Source organism: Lissotriton vulgaris, chromosome 6 (genome assembly GCF_964263255.1).
Source record: "Lissotriton vulgaris chromosome 6, aLisVul1.2, whole genome shotgun sequence".
Taxonomy (NCBI): domain Eukaryota; kingdom Metazoa; phylum Chordata; class Amphibia; order Caudata; family Salamandridae; genus Lissotriton; species Lissotriton vulgaris.
The window spans coordinates 1,853,881,789-1,853,897,107 of NC_141694.1; the positions used below are offsets into that span (position 1 = coordinate 1,853,881,789).

The 15,319-nt window shown below is 47.9% G+C and overlaps 1 protein-coding gene across 2 annotated transcripts in view; it reads left to right on the plus strand.

The window, feature by feature from the left end:
- LOC147709654 (low density lipoprotein receptor adapter protein 1-like) overlaps positions 1-15,319 on the plus strand; it is a 313,839-nt gene that overhangs the window by 246,734 nt on the left and 51,786 nt on the right. For both annotated transcript variants that reach the window (XM_086928172.1, XM_086928173.1), the window contains exon 7: positions 12,721-12,860. In XM_086928172.1, coding sequence (XP_086784298.1) covers positions 12,721-12,860 — 140 coding nt within the window. The remainder of the gene's footprint in view (positions 1-12,720; positions 12,861-15,319) is intronic.

The following is a 15,319-nucleotide window of genomic DNA, read 5'->3' on the forward strand; positions in this document are numbered from 1 at the left end:
CCTGCCTTTATCAGCCAGAAGAACTCTAACGCAGGCACTGGTGACCTCGCGGTTAGATTACGGCAACATTCTGTTCCTGGGGGCAACCGAGGGCAGCATAGGTCGCCTACAAGTCATCCAGAATTCCTCCGCCAGACTGGTGTTAAGAAGACCCAGGAGAGCTAGCTCGAAATTGGCGCTGGATGCGCTTCATTGGCTGCCGGTGAAGAAGCGTGTGCTATTTAAGTGCCTCCTTTTTTGCCATCGTATTGTCTGGGACAAGTCACCAACATATCTGAAGGAGCTAGTCAGCCGATATGAGCCTACCAGGACCCTCCGTTCAGAGGGTACCGGTCTGCTGACAGTCCCCAGGATCAGGAAGGCGAGAATAGGTGGACGTTCCTTCGCGTTACTAGCAGCGCAAAATTGGAATAAATTACCTCCTGTGCTGCGACTGGAGGGCAATGAACTACGTTTCAGGGCTCTGCTCAAAACTCACCTATATACTGCATAGAGGCTGGAGGTTTCTAGGCAGGTTTTACTGGTAGCTTAGCGCGGGGACACGCCGCGATGGCGTTACTGAGCGCTCTATAAGCTCTTTATTATTATTATTATTATTATTGTAGTACTTTGTCATTCTGTGAACGTATCCCTGTACAGTGTGGCGCTGCATGTGCCTTCGCGATCCTAGAGACAATCTTATCCTTGCACCATATGATAGCACCGCACAGAGCTGCTTTGCCCTCTTGGACAAGTGCTTTCAAAGATTAATGTGACTTATGAAACCAATTATATCGATTTTTAAATCTGTAATTACATAACACGTAATACATATATTGAATATGCTGTTCAAATAGGAAGAGGACATTGCTTTGTCCTGCTTGGATACAGTCACTCAACATTGTCCGGCATTAAACATGCCAAAATATTCCCACCACTGCTCCCAGATCTTGCCCTGTTTGTGAGGCCGCCCCCTGGCTCGATGGATTGGCTCCTCCATCTTGAAACATCAGTCCATGGCTTCTATCTTGGAACATCAGTCCATAGCTTCCATCTTGGAACATCAGTCCATGGCTTCCATCTTGGAACATCAGTCCATGGCTTCCATCTTGGAACATCAGTCCATGGCTTCCATCTTGGGACATCAGTCCATGGCTTCTATCTTGGAACATAAGTCCATGGTGGCTTCCATCTTGGAACATCAGTCCATGGTGGCTTCCATCTTGGAACATCAGTCCATGGCTTCTACCTTGGAACATTAGTCCATGGTGGCTTCCATCTTGGAACATCAGTCCATGGCTTCCATCTTGGAACATCAGTCCATGGCTTCCATCTTGGAACATTAGTCCATGGCTTCTATCTGGGAACATCGGTCCATGGTGGCTTCCACCTTGGAACATCAGTACATGGCTTCTATCTGGGAATATCAGTCCATGGCTTCCATCTTGGAACATCAGTCCATGGCTTCCATCTTGGAACATCAGTCCATGGCTTCTATCTTGGAACATCAGTCCATGGCTTCTATCTCGGAACATCAGTCCATGGCTTCTATCTCGGAACATCAGTCCATGGCTTCTATCTTGGAACATCAGTCCATGGCTTCCATCTTGAAACATCAGTCCATGGCTTCTATCTCGGAACATCAGTCCATGGCTTCTATCTCGGAACATCAGTCCATGGCTTCTATCTTGGAACATTAGTCCATGGCTTCTATCTGGGAACATCGGTCCATGGTGGCTTCCACCTTGGAACATCAGTACATGGCTTCTATTTGGGAATATCAGTCCATGGCTTCCATCTTGGAACATCAGTCCATGGCTTCTATCTTGGAACATCAGTCCTTGGCTTCTATCTCGGAACATCAGTCCATGGCTTCTATCTCGGAACATCAGTCCATGGCTTCTATCTCGGAACATCAGTCCATGGCTTCCGTCTTGGAACATCAGTCCATGGCTTCCGTCTTGGAACATCAGTCCATGGCTTCCGTCTTGGAACATCAGTCCATGGCTTCCGTCTTGGAACATCAGTCCATGGCTTCCGTCTTGGAACATCAGTCCATGGCTTCCATATTGGAACATCAGTCCATGGCTTCCATCTTGGAACATCAGTCCATGGCTTCCATCTTGGAACATCAGTCCATGGCTTCCATCTTGGATCATCAGTTCATGGCTTCCATCTTGGAACATCAGTCCATGGCTTCCATCTTGGAAGCCATGGACTGAAAGTCCATGGTGGCTTCCATCTTGGAACATCAGTCCATGGTGGCTTCCATCTTGGAACATCAGTCCATGGTGGCTTCCATCTTGGAACATCAGTCCATGGTGGCTTCCATCTTGGAACATCAGTCCATGGTGGCTTCCTTCTTGGAACATCAGTCCATGGTGGCTTCCATCTTGGAACATCAGTCCATGGTGGCTTCCATCTTGGAACATCAGTCCATGGTGGCTTCCATCTTGGAACATCAGTCCATGGTGGCTTCCATCTTGGAACATCAGTCCATGGCTTCCATCTTGGAACATCAGTCCATGGCTTCCATCTTGGAACATCAGTCCATGGCTTCCATCTTGGAACATCAGTCCATGGCTTCCATATTGGAACATCAGTCCATGGCTTCCATCTTGGAACATCAGTCCATGGCTTCCATCTTGGAACATCAGTCCATGGCTTCCATCTTGGAACATCAGTCCATGGCTTCCATCTTGGAACATCAGTCCATGGCTTCCATCTTGGAACATCAGTCCATGGCTTCCATCTTGGATCATCAGTTCATGGCTTCCATCTTGGATCATCAGTTCATGGCTTCCATCTTGGAACATCAGTCCATGGCTTCCATCTTGGGACATCAGTCCATGGCTTCTATCTTGGAACATAAGTCCATGGTGGCTTCCATCTTGGAACATCAGTCCATGGTGGCTTCCATCTTGGAACATCAGTCCATGGCTTCTACCTTGGAACATTAGTCCATGGTGGCTTCCATCTTGGAACATCAGTCCATGGCTTCCATCTTGGAACATCAGTCCATGGCTTCCATCTTGGAACATTAGTCCATGGCTTCTATCTGGGAACATCGGTCCATGGTGGCTTCCACCTTGGAACATCAGTCCATGGCTTCCATCTCGGAACATCAGTCCATGACTTCCATCTTGGAACATCAGTCCGTGGCTTCTATCCTGGAACATCAGTCCATGGCTTCTATCTCGGAGCATCAGTCCATGGTGGCTTCCATCTTGGAACACCAGTCCATGGCTTCTATCTTGGAACAGCAGTCCATGGCTTTTATCTTGGAACAGCAGTCCATGGCTTTTATCTTGGAACAGCAGTCCATGGCTTTTATCTTGGAACAGCAGTCCATGGCTTTTATCTCGGAACATCAGTCCATGGCTTCCATCTTGGAACATCAGTCCATGACTTCCATCTTGGAACATCAGTCCACGGCTTCCATCTTGGAACATCAGTCCATGGCTTCCATCTTGGAACATCAGTCCATGGCTTCTACCTTGGAACATTGGTCTATGGCTTCCATCTTGGAACATCTGTCCATGGCTTCTATCTTGGAACATCAGTCCATGGCTTCTATCTTGGAACATCAGTCCATGGCTTCTATCTCGGAACATCAGTCCATGGCTTCTATCTTGGAACATCAGTCCATGGCTTCCATCTTGAAACATCAGTCCTTGGCTTCTATCTTGGAACATCAGTCCATGGCTTCTATCTTGGAACATCAGTCCATGGCTTCCATCTTGGAACATCAGTCCATGGCTTCCATCTTGGAACATCAGTCCGTGGCTTCTATCCTGGAACATCAGTCCATGGCTTCTATCTCGGAACATCAGTCCATGGCTTCTATCTTGGAACATCAGTCCATGGCTTCCATCTTGAAACATCAGTCCATGGCTTCTATCTCGGAACATCAGTCCATGGCTTCTATCTCGGAACACCAGTCCATGGCTTCTATCTTGGAACATCAGTCCATGGCTTCCATCTTGGAACATCAGTCCATGGCTTCAATCTTGGAACATCAGTCCGTGGCTTTTATCCTGGAACATCAGTCCATGGCTTCTATCTCGGAGCATCAGTCCATGGTGGCTTCCATCTCGGAACAGCAGTCCATGGCTATTATCTTGGAACAGTAGTCCATGGCTTCCATCTTGGAACATCAGTCCATGGCTTCCATCTTGGAACATCAGTCCATGGCTTCCATCTTGGAACATCAGTCCATGGTGGCTCCCATCTTGGAACATCAGTCCATGGTGGCTTCCATCTTGGAACTTCAGTCTATGGCTTCTATCTTGGAACATCAGTCCATGGCTTCCATCTTGGAACATCAGTCCATGGCTTCCATCTTGGAACATCAGTCCATGGCTTCCATCTTGGAACATCAGTCCATGGCTTCCGTCTTGGAACATCAGTCCATGGCTTCAGTCTTGGATCATCAGTCCATGGCTTCCATCTTGGAACATCAGTCCATGGCTTCCATCTTGGAACATCAGTCCATGGCTTCCATCTTGGAACATCAGTCCATGGCTTCCATCTTGGAACATCAGTCCATGGCTTCCATCTTGGAACATCAGTCCATGGCTTCCATCTTGGAACATCAGTCCATGGCTTCCATCTTGGATCATCAGTTCATGGCTTCCATCTTGGAACATCAGTCCATGGTGGCTTCCATCTTGGAACATCAGTCCATGGTGGCTTCCATCTTGGAACATCAGTCCATGGTGGCTTCCATCTTGGAACATCAGTCCATGGTGGCTTCCATCTTGGAACATCAGTCCATGGTGGCTTCCATCTTGGAACATCAGTCCATGGTGGCTTCCATCTTGGAACATCAGTCCATGGCTTCCATCTTGGAACATCAGTCCATGGCTTCCATCTTGGAACATCAGTCCATGGCTTCCATCTTGGATCATCAGTTCATGGCTTCCATCTTGGAACATCAGTCCATGGCTTCCATCTTGGAAGCCATGGACTGAAAGTCCATGGTGGCTTCCATCTTGGAACATCAGTCCATGGTGGCTTCCATCTTGGAACATCAGTCCATGGTGGCTTCCATCTTGGAACATCAGTCCATGGTGGCTTCCATCTTGGAACATCAGTCCATGGTGGCTTCCATCTTGGAACATCAGTCCATGGCTTCCATCTTGGAACATCAGTCCATGGCTTCCATCTTGGAACATCAGTCCATGGTGGCTTCCATCTTGGAACATCAGTCCATGGTGGCTTCCATCTTGGAACTTCAGTCTATGGCTTCTATCTTGGAACATCAGTCCATGGCTTCTATCTTGGAACATCAGTCCATGGCTTCTATCTTGGAACATCAGTCCATGGTGGCTTCCATCTTGGAACATCAGTCCATGGCTTCCGCCATTCACTAGTGGGCGGTGCTGCTGGAGATATCGAGTTTCTGTTGATGTCCCTTTGATCATGGTGTGTCAATTGTCACTATTGATCCTTCCCCACCACTCTTTCTAGATCATCCATGGCATCCAGACGTGTGATTCAGAGGATAGTATAGACAGGTCGCCCTATCACCTTTAGCCATGTTCGTCGTTTTGATTGCCACCCAAAGCCACGCTGCCCCTCTTGCAAGTGTGTGCCTCTGCGGGCTGAAGTATGTTGTATGTAGGTAATAAATCCTACCCATGTGCCATAGCCTCTGTTGGTGAAGTATGTTGTATGTAAGTAATACATCCTACCCACGTGCCATAGCCTCTGTGTGGTTGGGTGAGGTATGTAGGTAATACATTCTACCCCATGCCATAGCTTCTTTGGGGTGAGGTATGTTGTATGTTGATAATAAATCCTAGCCACGCGCCACAGCCTCTGCGGGGTGAGGTATGTTGCATGTAGGTAATAAATCCTACCCATGTGCCTCTGCGGGGTAAAGTATAATGTATGCAGTTAATAAATTCTACCCATGTACCGCACCCTCTGTGGGGTGAGGTATGTTGTATGTAGGTAATACATCCTACCCACGTGCCACAGCCTCTGCAGGATGAGGTATGTTGTATGTATATAATAAATCCTACCCATGTTCCATGGCCTCTGCGGGGTGAGGTATGTTGTATGTAGATAATACATTCTAGCCATGTGCCACAGCCTCTGTGGGGTGAAGTATGTTGTATATAGGTGATACATCGTACCCATGTGCCATTTCCTCTGCGGGGTGAAGTATGTTGTATGTAGTTAATAAATCCTACCCATGTCCCGCAGCCTCTGCGGGGTTAGGTATGTTGTATGTAGGTAATTGTGATGAATCATCCGCAGTTTTCAGGTATTATGATCTTTAGGAGAGCCAGTGTGGCATCCCTCCAGGCACTATCATCTAGGGTTTCTACTTTCTTCTCCCACTCCTTTTTAAGATCTATTTAACGTTCAGGTGCATTGGCAACAAGAGAGCCATAACCCTGAGAGATTCCCTCCTTGCTGGTACTGTTTTGTCCTCTGTGGGATTATACTGAGGGAGGTCTCGAATTGCCTCTTGATGTGTGCAGGGGCGTGTCTCAGCTTTAAATACTTCCAGAACTATGATTTACACAGCTCAAACTCATATTGTAGGATTGACAATGACTTTATATGATTCTCTTGCTATACATCACTAGGCTGGAATATGCTAATAAGATCTCCTATTTCAAAGCCATATAGTTTGTCACTTTGTTTTAGCATGTTTCCGTTCCATAGGGGTGTCTCTTGAGTCAGCCTTCCATGCTGTTGAATCCATTGCAGGGCCTTGTGCCGCATTTATGTTGGTAACTTGTACATTTACAATGTAAAAAAACTTGTACTTTTACATTGTAAATGAAATATGTATTGAGGATCAAGAGATGTTGAGAGTACCTACTTAAGTAAAACTTGGTTTTAGGGGACATGTGGCTACAGCCCAAAAAGTCCTGAGTGAAATAAGATGTTGAAAGGATGGAAAGAACATTATTATCAAAGGGTGTGACACTCCAGGTAGATCTGTGTTCTACCTGCATCTTTTTTAAGAAAATGTATGTGGAGGAATTTGGTATGAATATTCGAGCCGTAGAACCCCTGCTTATAAGTCTAAATGTAAATGGAGGATCTTGTTGGTTATGTAGAAGGCAACTGGAAAACGGAGGTTCTGGAACCCTCACTTTTCCGCCTGAATGTAAACGTGCCACTGTAGCCACATATTGCCACCATCTGCTGGATAATTTGCAGATTCTAGCAAAATGGTTTCTAGCTCAGAAATACCATATGCTCCTCAATAGCAGAAGGGCTGCACCATCCTGCCTAACACTTTGAAGTAGATTGCTGTTATCTTTCAGCTTTTGATTGCTATATTAGACCTTTTAATGAGGGGAGAATTCTGCTCACACAGTGTAAACCTCCCTAATTTATCCTCAGCTGGGGGAAGGGCTTTTGGCTGCACCAGGAAACACATGCTTTAAGTAATTCAAACCAAAAATAACTGGTACTTCTTTGCCATGAAAATTATGTGTTTCATAATTAAGACATATTCATGCTTGTCAGGGGCACTGTTCGCAAGAGGGCATTCACACTTTTGAAGGGTCTCACAGGTTGAGGCAAATTCATGCTCGTCAGGGGCACTGTTCTCAAAAGGGCAGCCCCACTTTGAACGGGTCTCTCTGGTCGCACGCAAATTCATGTTTGTCAGGGGGACTGTTCTCAAGAGGGAAGGCCCACTTCTGAAGGGTCTCACAGGTTGACGCAAGTTCATGCTTGTCAGGGGCACTGTTCTCAAGAGGGCAGTCCCACTTCGGAAGGGTCTCACAGGTTGAGGCAAATTCATGCTTGTCAGGGGCACTGTTCTCAAAAGGGCAGCCCCACTTTGGACGGGTCTCTCTGGTCGCACGCAAATTCATGTTTGTCAGGGGGACTGTTCTCAAGAGGGAAGGCCCACTTCTGAAGGGTCTCACAGGTTGACGCAAGTTCATGCTTGTCAGGGGCACTGTTCTCAAGAGGGCAGTCCCACTTCGGAAGGGTCTCACAGGTTGAGGCAAATTCATGCTTGTCAGGGGCACTGTTCTCAAAAGGGCAGCCCCACTTTGGACGGGTCTCTCTGGTCGCACGCAAAATTCTTGTTTGTCAGGGGGACTGTTCTCAAGAGGGAAGGCCCACTTCGGAAGGGTCTCACAGGTTGACGCAAGTTCATGCTTGTCAGGGGCACTGTTCTCAAGAGGGCAGTCCCACTTTAGAAGGGTCTCACAGGTCGACACGTATTCATGCTCATCATGGGCACTTTTCTCAAGAGGGCAGTCACTTTGGAAGGGTCTCACAGGTCGACACATATCCATGCTCTGTTCTCAAGAGGACAGTCCCACTTTATTTATAAGGGTCTCGCAGGTCGGCAAACATCCGTGCTCGTTTCAGGCACTGTTCTCAAGAGGGCGGTCCCAGTTTATTTGGAAGGGTTTTGCAGGTCGACACTTATCCGTGCTCGTCGCGGGCACTGTTTTCAAGAGGGAGGTCCCACTTTATTTGGAAGGGTCTTGCAGGTCGACGCAAGACCCTTCCAGTGTGAAATGGTGGTCAAGTTGCAGAATTGACTTATAATTGTTTCAGAAAAAGAATAAAAGAAGCCAATAGGAATGAAGGTGGTAATGAGCTATGTTGGCAGGTGATGGCCTGCTGAGTTTATGCTTCGGTTACACAGTGAAAGATGAGTTGACCTTGAGCTAGTGACAACGAGAAAGTAAGTAATTGTAGTAGTTTATGAGGGTTTTCCTGGCAGAAGTGTAAGTTCAAGAAGGATTAGGGATCTGTGTCTGTTGCGGAGCCTCGATTCCGAGGTGGAGGCGCTAGTCGTGATTGCGTAGCTGCGGCAACCCGATACAGTGCTGAAGGCCAGGGTGCATCCTTTACACCGTACAAAAGAGCTGGTGTTGTGACCAATATGTTTGGGGGTTGAAGGGGAAATTGTGTAAAAGAGAAGCTTGGAGGCAGCTTAGCTGTAATGGAATTGTTTTGCAGGGAAAGCCCCAAGAGTATTGGGACCAGTTATGGTGGCCAGAGTGTCTGTGTGGCCATGAGTATACAGGCTGGTGGGGGAAAGTATTCAACCATCTGAGAGAAGTGGTGAGGATGGGCGCTGCGGAGTGACTTGAAACAGTCTCCGAATATTGTACACAGAGGAAAGGAGGCGAGTCAAGAACCAATGTGCGTTGTGACGCACAGAGGAGTTAGGAAAACTGGCAGTAGGCTGAGCGAAGGACAAGAAGTGCGGAGCCAGGTAATGGGTGGCGTGGGTGCCGGATCACCGCCGGAGTCACGCCAGAGTCCAGCCTGTCTGCGCCCGTCTGCGCTGAGGATGGGCTGGACGGCTGGTCGGATGTAAATGCCGATTCAGCCTTTATAGGCGTCAGGTAGGCCAAACAAGACCTGCTAAAGCTTAAGCCATCTGGTCTTCCTTGCCATCATAGTTTTGTCTCCGAGGCTCTTTTAACTCATCCCCGTTGTGGCTGCTTTAAGGAGGGCCATGGGGTCCCTAGTCTTACTTTGGCTTCCGGTCAGGTGGGACAGAGCCGTAAGGGGGGAGGCTGTATCGTGAGGGAGAATGGCTTCCTCATTAGTGCTCGTTCTTTAATCAAGCACAATGTTGCTTTTAAGGATTTTGTTCCGGATAGGAAACCCACTTGGGTGTTTGTCACAGAAACCTGGACAAAAGACTCCTCGGGTCCAGACCTAGTGGAAGCAGTTCCAGAAGGCTACTTCTTCGCTAGGCTGTATAGGATAGGTCGCATAGGAGGAGGTCTAGGTATCCTATATAGAGACAGTCTCCTATGCCACACTACACCGCTATCTGACCCTAAGGATGATGTTCAAGTCCTACATTTTTCTTTAAAAGGCTCCTTTGAGCTGCCTTTTACTGGTGTCCTAATTTACCGTCCCCCTGGGTCTAGAATGGAGTTTTGGCTGTGAGCATTTTACGGTTCTGGGAGATCTGAATTACCATCTTGAGAATATGGAGTCCAGTGACACTTTCTCCCTGATCGATGCTATGTCTGCCTGCGGGCTGAACCAACTAGTGAGGGGTGCTACCCACCAGGCAGGTCATACGCTTGACGGAATTTTTTCTAATGATGAAAGGTTGATAGTTAGTACCCCTTTCCCCCTCTCATGGTCCGACCACTATGCGGTGCCAATAGAAATGTCATGTACTACTCTGGATAGCTTGTAAAGGGTCTCAAGTAAGAGGGTATCTCGGCGAAATTTTAAGAACATCTCTAATAACCTGCTTGCCCTTATGATCCCCTGTATGACAATTTCTCAGGAGGTAGACGTATGTCTCTCGGTCTCTCAGCTAGATAAGGCTGTCACCTTGACTCTAGAGGAATTTGCCCCGGTCCGTTCACGATACTCGGCCAGGAAAAAGCCGTCGGCCCCCTGGATTCTCCGAGTCATTAAGACTTCTCAGGCAGGGAGTTAGGAGGCAGGAGCATCTCTGGTTGGCCATCTGGGACTTGAGGGAAAAAGAGGCCCATAAAATCTTACTGAGGGGCTATAAGGCGGAGGTAATAAGAGCTAAGCAACAATACTTTACTGCTTGCACCATCTCACTCTCCTCCCCGAAAGAGCTTTTTAAGATTGTTGATTCTCTGACCTCCCTTCAGATTCCTGATCCTGTCATCGGCTCTCAGCTGTTGTGTAACAACATTGCCTCTTTCTTTCAGGCAAAGATTGCTGATTTGTATTCGGCCTTAGAGCTTCAGAAGGCTGAAATTGCTGATTCCTCTGGCTCCGTTGAGTTTGTTCTATCTACGGTGGAGGTTGTTCCTTCGGGACGCTTGGTATCCTTCCCTCCCCTTGTATTTCAGGAACTAGAGGACCTTCTCACTAGGACTAGATCAGGCTCCCCCTTAGATCCCTGTCCTCTCATGCTTCTCAAGCAGTGTAAGGAGACCCTTTTACCTCCCCTCCTGGAGATCATGAATGGGGCAATGAGGTTTGGCACCTTCCCTCAGCAATGGAAAAGGGCAGTGGTGAAACCATTACTTAAGAAGCCTACACTGGACCCTGGGGTACTTAAAAACTTTCGCCCCATTCCGCTGCTCCCTGCAGCTGCGAAGATGCTGGAAGCACATCTTAATAAGCATCTTGCAGCCTTTCTGGAGAACTCTGGCCTTTTAGATCATTCGCAGCATGGATTCAGGAGGGAGCATAGCACCGAGTCGGCCCTTACCATAGTGCTGGATAATATCCGCACTCGAGTTGATTGGGGCCAGACCACCCTCCTCATCCTGCTAGATCTCACTGCTGCATGTTACACCGTTTCTCCCTCGGTGTTAACATCTCGCCTGAGGGAGATTGGGGTGGAGGGGTCCGCTCTTAATTTGCTGACTTCCTTCCTAGACCAGAGGGAACAGAGAGTGATGCTGGGGGAGTTTCTATCTCCATCCCTGTCTGTGCAATGTGGGGTCCCTCAGGGGTCGGCATTAAGTCCGACCCTTTTCAACATCTATATGACCCCACTTGCCAGACTGATAAGATCTTTCGGGATGGAGGTAGTCTCCTACGCCGATGATACCCAGATCCTGGTCTCCCTCTCCCAGTCTATTAACGAGGCTGCCTCCAATTTTAGATCTTGTTTAGAGGCAGTCGCACAATGGATGACATACAATTCATTAAAACTGAATGGGGAGAAGACGGAGAGACTGGTGTTTGGGGGAAAGGAGGACATCTGGTCGGCAAATTGGTGGCCTGCCTCACTGGGAGCTTGTACGGTACCCGCCGCTCTGGCTAAAAATTTAGGAGTTTTGATCGATCCTACCCTCAATATGCGTCAGCAGGTGAATAGAACAGTTTCCACCTGTTGGGGCATAATTCACATCTTGAGGAAGATTAAACATTACTTATCCCAGCAGGCCAGAAAGCAAGTCGTGGTTGCACTCATAGGCTCCCGACTTGACTATTGCAATGCGGTGTATGCAGGACTCAACAGGGGGCTGCTGCAGCGCCTTCAAATGGTCCAAAACGCGGCGGCCAAGGTTGTGTTGGATCTACCCAAACGTGCGTCGGCCACCTCCGCGAGGAAGGCGTTGCATTGGCTACCTATTGAGGACAGGATTTCTTTTAAAATCCTGTGCCTGACCTTTGGTGCCTTAGCGAGAAATAGGTCAGTGGGGCTTGGGGCTATTTTGGCCCACTATAGCCCCTCTAGGAATCTGCGCTCCGCCAACAAATCTCTGCTATCTGTACCACGCATTCGCAGAGTCAAATGGGGTGGCAGGGCTTTTTCCACTATAGTACCAAAAATGTGGAATGCTCTTCCTGTGGAAATTAAGGCCCTTCCCACTCTTCAGTACTTTAGGAAAGCCCTGAAGACACGGCTATTTGCCAAAGCATACCCGTAGTTTTGCTTCTGCCTTTTTGTGATTCATTTTTTGATAGGCGCCTTGATGCCTTCGTGTTTTAGTTGCGCGTTATAAATTTTCTTTCATTTCATTCATTCATGGAAAGTACTCTTTGTTGGTATTGGCATCAAAGTGTCTAGTTGCATGTGTGTCGATGCCTGATTAGATGTGTGAGAAAGAGCCGTGTACATAGCATGGGGGTTGCTCTGCAGTGGTTTTGTAAAACTGCTTTGTTGATGTGAAGTGGGATTTTGTTTCATAGGCTTTACTTGCAATTAACGCAAATTTCTTGTTGCATTTCATTTTAATTCTATTGCATTCTATTGGTGTGGGATATATTTAATTAAAAACGTAATACACTATACCTGTTGCTGAAATAAACTTTTGGATTGTCATCTTTCAGATTCCAGGCTCAAAGATGTGGAGAGTTCCAGTGAAAGCTCGACTGTTAACCCTTTCTCGTCTATGGAGATCGATCAGCCATACTGCGTCACTCCGCCAGGCCCTACTGGTGTAGGATCTCTGTTCCGCACTCAGTCTGGGGTACGAGCTGCTTTTATTCACTTATAATATATCAAAGCAAATCAAATTAGCCTCATTCTACTCATTGACCTCAAAATCAGAAATGTTTGTCATAGACTTGAAAATATGAACTGGGTTTGGGCTTCAATCCAAAACGTGGACAGCAACTACAGGCAATTCTATAATAATTCACTTTCTATACCACCCTAACTTACACAGCCCCACCTCTCCATGCCAACGGTCTCACTCACGCACATGCACTCAGTCACACTCATGCACATACGCACACACAGTCTCACTCATTTGGATGGAGGCAGGAGTTGGAGAGGTGGCACTCGAGTGGTTTCGTTCCTTTCTTAAGGACCGAGCCTTCAAGGTTTCCACACCTCCTTTTGTTTCTGCTTCTCGCCCCATACTTCAGGGTGTCCCCCAAGGGTCGGCCCTTAGCCCTACCTTGTTTAACTTATATGTTCAGCCATTAGCGGAGGTAGCCCATAGTTTTGGTCTTTCCTTGGTGTCATACGCCGATGACACGCAGCTGGCGGTGGCACTTAATGGCGACTCCAACATGGATGCCCCCACTTTCCAGTCAGCTTTAAAAGCTGTGGCAGGCTGGATGGCGAACAATCGGCTCCAACTGAATGCCTCTAAGACCGAGATCATTATTTTTGGTAGGGAAAGTGGACTATGGGGAGATCAGTGGTGGCCTTCTGATCTTTGCCCCGTTCCTTCCCCCGTGACTGAGGTTAGAAATCTCGGGGTGTGGTTCGACAACAAGCTCTCTTTCACCTCCCACACAAAACGTGTGGCTGGCACCTGATTTGGTACTCTGCAATGTCTTCGACCAATTTTTAAGTTCTTCGATGCGGAGACCAGACAGATTATTGTCCAAGCTCTGGTTCTTACCAGGCTGGACTATGCCAGCTCCCTGTTTCTGGGCCTAAACCAGGCCGAGCTATCCCGCCTTCAGAGAGTCCAGAACGCGGCAGCGAGGATGCTTGTTGGCCTCCCGAAGTTTGTTTCGGCTTGTCGGACTATCCAAGATCTCCATTGGTTGCCGGTGGGGCAGAGAATTAAGTTTAAAGCTCTTTGCTTAACTTTCAAAATTCTCAAATCAGCCTCCCCTCCTATTCTCGCACAGACTATTCAGCACTATGTCCCTGCCAGAGCTCTTCTCTCCGCCGGATCCAACCTTGCCATTGTGCAACGTTTTAAAAAATCTAGGATGGGCGGACGTTCTTTCTCAGTGTTGGCAGCAGCCCTTTGGAACTCTCTGCCAGCTCCTCTTCGCTCCATCCCTGACTTGCTCCCTTTCAGGAAGGCACTTAAAACCTTTCTTTTTTCCACAAATTAGGCCCTCTTCTTTTTATCTCCTCTGATGTGTTGTGTTATCAACTTTCCAAAGCGCCGGGACGCCACTTTGCTGTGGCATCCGTGCGCTATACAAAAATCAAATAACGTAACATAACATAACATAACTCATGCACATACGCACACACAGTCTCACTCATGCACATGCACACAGTCCCACTCATGCACATGCACACAGTCCCACTCATGCACATGCACACAGTCTCAATCATGCAGATGCACACAGTCTCACTCATGCAGTCACTCAGAAAAATCTCTTCGAGGAAAACAGAAGTCTGTCCATTTGCGCTCACAAAGGCATCCATTAGGTTGTGTCTCAAATATGATGTTCTTATCAACTTCTGATTTCGGTTAGTCAACAATACATTATAGTTAGAGATTACTTTATACAAAGGTCATTGTTTTTACCCAATTTAACTTTGTTTCAAAAGCGTAAGCTAATACAACCTACTTCTTGTGGGGTGAAGTAGTGTGGCTCACTGGTTAGAGGCGGCAGACCCAAGAGCAGAGGACGGCCTGGGACCAGGGTTCGATTCCCGACGCGGCAGGTTTCTGGACCAGGGTCAGCGGACTCGATAATTCTCTCGCCTCGGTGCCCACTCTGATCAGCGATCACACTCGGCAACTCTGGGCATTAGCTTGCCTCATCTTCACTAACGGCCCCACCAGACCGCCGGGGATGTCTGGTCTCACTCTGAAGATACCCACTAAGGGACCATCTCTCAGGGAAGCCAGGAAGGGTTTCGCAGCGGTCGAAGCGCGGAGATACTCCTCCGGGAGTCGATCCTAGCGCTATATAAACCTGCAATTAATTAATTAATTAATTAATGTACCTGCAAACGCGGATACACGGATACATTGTGTAAAGCCCTCTGGTGACTCCTCGATTGTGATGCTAAGATGTCTAAACCCTAAGCTTAGAGTCACTGTCCATGGTTGTCTGGCTCCACACTGGAGCACTGTACAGTCGACACTCCGACGGCAAGAGATGCAGTCTCTTCACAGCACTGTGCGGTGAACACTGAGGTACAGGAGCTGCTTGTGCATTGTCCTCTGCTCAGCACTCTGTGGTGAACACTGAGACCCCAGCAGCTGCACATGCTTTGTCC